Here is a 6,705-nt window from a genome sequence, read left to right as displayed (position 1 = left end):
CTTCCTTCCGAGGAGTGGCTGGTGGGTTTGAACTGCCAGCCTTCTGGTTAGCAGTCAAGTGCCTTAGGCACTATGCTACCAGAGCTCCCTATGTCTCAGTTCTCTAGTTCACCCCATCATATCCCAAAAATCTTAAATCAACTCCAAATTCAAATGAGATCCTGGGGCAAAATTTCTTTTCCTCTGTGAATCTAGAATACAAGTTCTCTATTTCCAAAGTACAGTGGTGGAACAGGCACAGGAAAATATTTGAGAAACTGAAGGGAAAGAAAGGATAACAAGCATGAAACAAGTGAAACCTGCAGAACAATTTACATTAGCTCTCAAGGCTTGAAAATAATCCTTTCTTCTCTGAGACCATCTAGGCAATGATGCTGCCCTCCAGACTATGGGTGTTGGTCATGCTCTCCGGATTCTGGGTGGAGGCCTCTCAACCCTAGGTTCTGTCTTCCAGGCAACTCTGCTCCCTCAACTTCGGGCAGCCCCATTCTCCTAGTTCAACTGAGTGACTGATGTTCCCATAGCCTTAGCCCAGCAGGCTCCATATTCTGCCCTTTGGGCATGGCAGCCATGCCCCTCAACTTTGGCCAGGTGGATCCAGCCCCATCCCTCTGGCACTTGTGAACAGCAGCTCCACACTCCAGAACCAAGTTGGTGAAGATCAAACTATTTGAAACCTAGGAGGCCGTGGCCCTTTTTTAGAAACCCCAGAAACCATGGCCTCACACTTTGAGACCACAGAGGTCATGGTCCTGCCCTTTGAGACCGAGGCAGCTCTGCTTCCCATGCTCCTTATCTTTTCAGCTTCTGCTTCCTGTTTCCTGAGTCTCTTGAAGAGACTAGGCCAGTCTCTACCTTGCTCCGGCATGTGTTACAAAATTCTAGCTCTATCAATAAATGTCCAGAGGCAGGCTACTCTGCCAGTAAGCATTGTCCTGACGTCATTCAGCTCTCTTGCTTCATGCATTGCAAACCTTGCTCCATTGACAAGTGCACAGAGGCATCGTATTCCACCAGCAAGCCTCCTGCCTGAAGGCATTCTTGTGCTGTGGGTGGGCTCCCAAGCCTATTCACATTGTTCTCCTGGTTCTGCTGCCACCATTTCTCTAACATTGCTTCTCACCATCTGCACCATCTCTGGTATTATAGTTCTTCATCACTCCTCTGAACCATCACCAGAATTGCCGTTGGTGTCCATAATTCAAGTAACAATCTCTTTAAGGCAGTGCAGTCTTTTATTATTATGCATCTGAAAATTCTTACAGTCTTTGCTCATTACCAATCCCAAAAGTGCTTCCACATTTCAGGTATTTGTTAGAACATTCTTCTGGTACCAAAGTCTATCTTAGTTATCTAGCACTGCTGTAACAGAAATAAGTGGGTGACTTTAGTAAGCATAAATTTATTCTCTCACAGTTTAACGCAAATGCAAAACGCAAGCACTGCCAAGGAGTTGGATCCAACTCGTAGCGACCCCTCCGTGGGTTTCCGAGGCAGTATCTCTACAGAAATAGATTACCCAACCTTCCTTTCGGGGAGTGGCTGGTGCGTTTGAACCGCCAGCCTTCTGGTTAGCAGTCAAATGCCTTAGGCACTATGCCAACAGAGCTCCCATCTCCCAGTTTAGGAGGATAAAAGTCTGAATTAAGTGCACCAACTCTAGTGGAAGACTTTCTCTCTCTGTTGGTTCTAAGAATAGTCTTTGTTATCAGGCTTCCCCTGGATCTAGGAGTTTCTCAGCACAGGGACCCTGGGTCTAAAGGACATACTCTTCTAGTTTTTCTTAATGGTGGTGAAGCCCGTCTATCTCCGCTTACTACTCTCTTGTTTTATCTCTTGTAAGATATATTGTATCCTACCCTAATCCCATTACAACTGATTGGCTGATCACATGAGATTATATCATGAGGAAACGTTATATAACTGCCACATTACATCAGTATGTAACTGCCAAACCACTGAGAATCATGGCCCCACCAAGTTGACACATATTTTTGGAAGACATAAATCAATCCATAACACCCCTAAAATAGCTCAGGAGTGATCTCATGTGAAGCTTTTCATCATTTACCATCCTCTTACTAATCGACTCCTTCCCTCTTCCCACTTCCCACTTCCTTCCATCCCAACCAGCATTGTTTCCATGTCTGTCTCTGCCACTAGAGCATGTATTTTTCAGGGCAGATGTCTGAGATGTTTTTGTATCTGATATATTTTGTACTTTTTTTCTGATATATTTTTTGTATTCTTTTGGCCTAGCCTAGTTTATCAGTTCTAAGGTGCCTATTTTTTCCACATTTGAACATCTCTAATATGGAAATACATCTTCAAATTTATGAAATTTTAAAATTAATAATTGACAGTTTGTTTTTTTTGACTTAGTGAAATAAAAATAAGGGGCAATTATCTCCTACAAGTAATGGTATCTCAGATTTAAAGAAACATAATAATAGATATTAAATGAAGATTATATGAATAAATAAAATAATGAATGAATAACATTCATAGCTTTCTCCAAATTGCATTATTATTCTTACTTAAAGCCCAGCTGTTCTGCATAGCAGGTATCGTAGAAGGCAGAGTTGAGCAGTATTTTTTATTCTAGGCTTTTATTGTAAAAGTAACACAGATAATAAATGAGCTCAAATTGTTCTTAATCATTTCTTTCTGTAATGATTTGACCTGTATTGTATGCTTGTCTTGTAGGTGAAATTGACCTTCAGATTCTCTCTGAAGTGCAGGCTCAATATTCAGGAATTCATATCAAGAATGAAGTTGTTGAACCAAGTGCTGAACAAATAACCAAGTACAAAGGTACCTGTCTATAACTCATGGTGGTATATTGCCAAATCCTGTCCCACAAAGTTCATCATACCAAATTTGTCCCTTGAATCATTAATAGCATAGTTTCCTGAGGCGTGCTCTTTGTAAGCTTGTTGGGAAAAGAGCCTAATTAATTTTTTTATTGGCAGGCATGACTAAACACCTCAAATATGAACAGTGAAGAATTAGACTCTTTTTCTTATTGACTTCTCTTCTATTCCTATTTTTTTTTTTAATATTTATTCTTAGGGACAGAATCATAGCTTTGTTCAGAAATATTTAAACATAGTCCAAACCCTTAAAGAGCTTGTTTAATGGTTTATACCAAGAATGGACAAACCCTTTTCTGAAAAGGGTCAGAGAGTAAATATTTCAGAATTAACAAGCTTCATGGTCTCTGTGACCACTACTCCACCCTGCCATAATAGCACAAAAGCAGCCATACATAATACAGAAGCTAATGAATGAGGCTATTTTCCTTTATTTATAAAAACTGAAATTTGAATATCATGTAATTTTCATGTCTTCTTTTTATTTTTTAAAATCATTTAAAAATGTGAAACATGTTTTTAGGTTGATATCCATATAGACACAGGTAGGACCATGGGCTGTGGTTTGTGGGCCTCTGCATTACACAGTTACATCACCTGTTTCACATTGACTTGCCATTGATAAAAATTATCCGTTTTTTTCCCCATTAAAATTAAGATCATGTAAACTACATCTGAATGGGATTCTTGTTATTTCCAATTAACTTTTAACCTCTAATTTAATTTAATTCTAGAAAAAAAAAAAAAATAACCAGGAAAAACTTTATGGACTCCCAGAGCTACATAAGAAAGAAAAATGTGCTTTGTATCTGTTATGTATATAACATTGATTGCATTAAAATTCTAAATGGAAATGGGTTCCACATTTGCAATTAAAATTGATGGTGTGCCACCTCTTCTCTGTATTTTAGAGCTTGTAGCCAAGACATCAAACCTTGAGAACATAAAGTTTGCTTGGCATAAGGAGACAGCATCTGAATATCAAGATAGAGTGATGGAGAAAAAGGAGCTTCAAAAATGGGACTTTATTCATATGATTCAGGTAAGAAATATTTATTGTGATAAGCTGTCAGAAAGAATACTTTTCAGAAACACATATGGAGAATGCCTAACATTCTAACTTTAAAAAAAAAAAAAAATTCTGATTTGTAGTTTTATATGTGAGCATTATCTGTCCAAATTGAGAATATAGATTTTGGTTATGCTAATAGATTTCTTTAATATTCAAAGAACCAATTTCCCCTACTCAAAATACTCCACAGACATTTGCTGCAAGTATGTCTATGAATATAGGAGACCATACAAGGGGCAAAGTTGTGAAAACTTCTTAGCCATAACCAAATACCTTGAGAGAATGAGTCACTGGTCCTCAGGCTCAGAACCATAGTCTCTGAGGACATCACGGTCAATTGGCGTAACAGAGTACCCAAAGACAATGTTCTACATGCTACTTTGGTGAGTAGTCACTAGGGTCTTAAAAATTTGTATGCAACCATCTAAGCAGTAGCAACAACTATTGCTCTCTTCCTATCTGGAGCAAAAAAGAATGAAGAAAATCAAAGTTATATAGAAGCAATTAATCCAAGGATTAATGGATCATGTGAACCCCAGTCTCCACGACTCTGAGACTAGAAGAACTAGATGATGTCCAGCTACCACTGCCAGTTGTTCTTAAAGGAATCACAGTAAGAGTTCCTGGATAGAGTGGGAGAAAATTGTGGAAGAAAACTCAAAATCATAAAAAGACCAAGCGTATTGGTCTGATTGACACTGGGAAAAACCCCAAGACTATGGTCCTCAGAAACCCTTCAAACCTGAACTTACCCCTTGTGGCTCAACTTTCGGCCAAACAATATATAGACATATAAAGTGAACAATACCGCCGGGCAGATATGCACTTCTTAGACCAATCAACCATGTGAGATCGAAAGAGTAGTATTTGGCCAGGGATAAAGCTCAGAAAGCAGGAAGAGATAGGAACAAAGGACAAGTGGAAACAGTAAATATATGGAGGAAGTAGAAAGAGTGCTGTTACATTGTGAAGATTTCAATGTCACAAAATAAAATATATATGAATTGTTGAATGGAAAACCAGTTTGCTCTATAAACTTTCACCCAATCACAATAAAAAGCCTGAAAAATAAAAAATACCTTCATAGTCAACATTTTTTTTTTTTTTTAATTGTGCTGTGGTTGCAAATTTACAAAGCCAACTTGTTTGACATTCGTCAGTTCATGCACATGTGGTTTCATGGTCCCGAATACTGTCCCCAACCATAAGAAACTCTCTTCCTCTCTCCTCCCTGTGACCACCCCTTCCCTATGCTCCTCTCATTCATGTATTCCTATCGGTCCAGACTTCCCTCTATGTGAATACTACCCCTCTGATGTCTCATGGCTGCTTGATCCAATGGGTGCATCTCCCTAGAGTAGGTGGGTGCTTCGACCTGGGGTAGGTGTTCTGTATGTGGGCCTTTCTACTGTAGGGCTGAGAGCCAATCCATGTAAGTGAGTCCATTTCTAGGCTCAAAGGGTAACCTGGGGCTATAGTCTCAAGGGTTCCACTAGTCTCTATCTGACCAATAATTCTGGTCATTTTTGTGTTTTTGAAGTTTTTTCCACATTATTCCTTCCACTCTATCCAGGATCTCCAGGTTTGATCTCTTTCTGAAAGGTTGGCATTGGCATCTGGGCACCATGTAGTTCTTCTGGTCTTGGGTCATGGAAGCTGAGGTTCTTGTGGTCCATATTATCTTTGGACTAATTGTTTCCAGATGACTCTTGTTTTTCTTCGCTCCAGTAAAGGGGAGACCAATAGTTGCATCTTCGATGACAGCTCAAAAGCTTTTAAGATCCCAGTCACTACTCACCGAAGTAGATTGTAGAACAAAATTTTTATGAATAGTGTGTGCACCAGTTGAGCATGTTATCACCTGAGACTATGGTTCCGAAGTTAGATTTGGCTAAAGATAATCTTACATATGCACTTGTGCTACAAAATTAAACACATACATTACAGAAGTGACAGCAGACAGGGTGGAAGGAACTTTGCAGAGAAAACCAAACATCTTGTGAGAGAGAATCAACAGGCCAGGGGTTTGGGACCATAGTTATCATTGTTTTCCATGTTGGCTTAATTTTTCTAGAATTAATTCTAGGAATAAAAGCTCATTGATAGATCTGAGAGCATTAGAGTGATAACTTATCCCAGGACCATTCTCTAAAAGCATTAATGATCCAGAATTCCTCCAAATCCCCTTGTTTTGCCTTTCAGATATGTCCTGGCTAGTGCACATGTGGCAGAAGGAGAAAGTTATTTGATTCCTCAGGTCAATAAATTTCATGGATATCAGCCAGTCCTTCAGCATGTACTCATTTCCCTCATTTCCATGGTTCGGCACTGACCAACTAGCTAGTGCATTCCTTGGCAAACAGATGATTATTGAATAGATGGTATGGAGCCGTATTTTCAGGGACCACTGATATTTCTATACATAATCATTTACATCATGATAAAAGGAGAAAAGATTGAAATTGTCAGGGATTTCATTTTACTTGCATCCACAGTTGACACTCATGGAAGCAGCAGTCAAGAAATCAGTTATCATATTACACTGGGCACATCTGCTGCAAAAGAACTCTTTAAACTGTTAAAAAGCAAAGATGTTACTTTGAAGGATAGGTGGGTTAGGTATAGTATTTTACAATACTTGTTGTTGTTGTTAAGTGCCGTCGAGTTGTTTCTGACTCATAGCGACCCCATGCACAGCAGAACGAAACACTGCTCGATCCCGCACCAGCCCCACAATCCCTGCTATACTTGAGCCCATCA

General features: G+C 39.4%; 1 protein-coding gene across 1 annotated transcript in view; it reads left to right on the top strand.

Annotated features, from left to right (window-relative positions):
* The window catches only part of HNMT (histamine N-methyltransferase), a 69,822-nt gene that overhangs the window by 32,729 nt on the left and 30,388 nt on the right, over positions 1–6,705 (top strand). The window contains exons 3-4 of the mRNA XM_007946045.2: positions 2,707–2,814; positions 3,785–3,915. Coding sequence (XP_007944236.1) covers positions 2,707–2,814; positions 3,785–3,915 — 239 coding nt within the window. The remainder of the gene's footprint in view (positions 1–2,706; positions 2,815–3,784; positions 3,916–6,705) is intronic.

Source organism: Orycteropus afer, unplaced genomic scaffold (genome assembly GCF_000298275.1).
Source record: "Orycteropus afer afer isolate SDZICR_OR568_19922 unplaced genomic scaffold, OryAfe1.0 scaffold00148, whole genome shotgun sequence".
In the NCBI taxonomy this organism is placed as follows: domain Eukaryota; kingdom Metazoa; phylum Chordata; class Mammalia; order Tubulidentata; family Orycteropodidae; genus Orycteropus; species Orycteropus afer.
The sequence above is the reverse complement of the archived record's forward strand: the minus strand, read 5'-3'. Positions and strand labels throughout refer to the sequence as shown.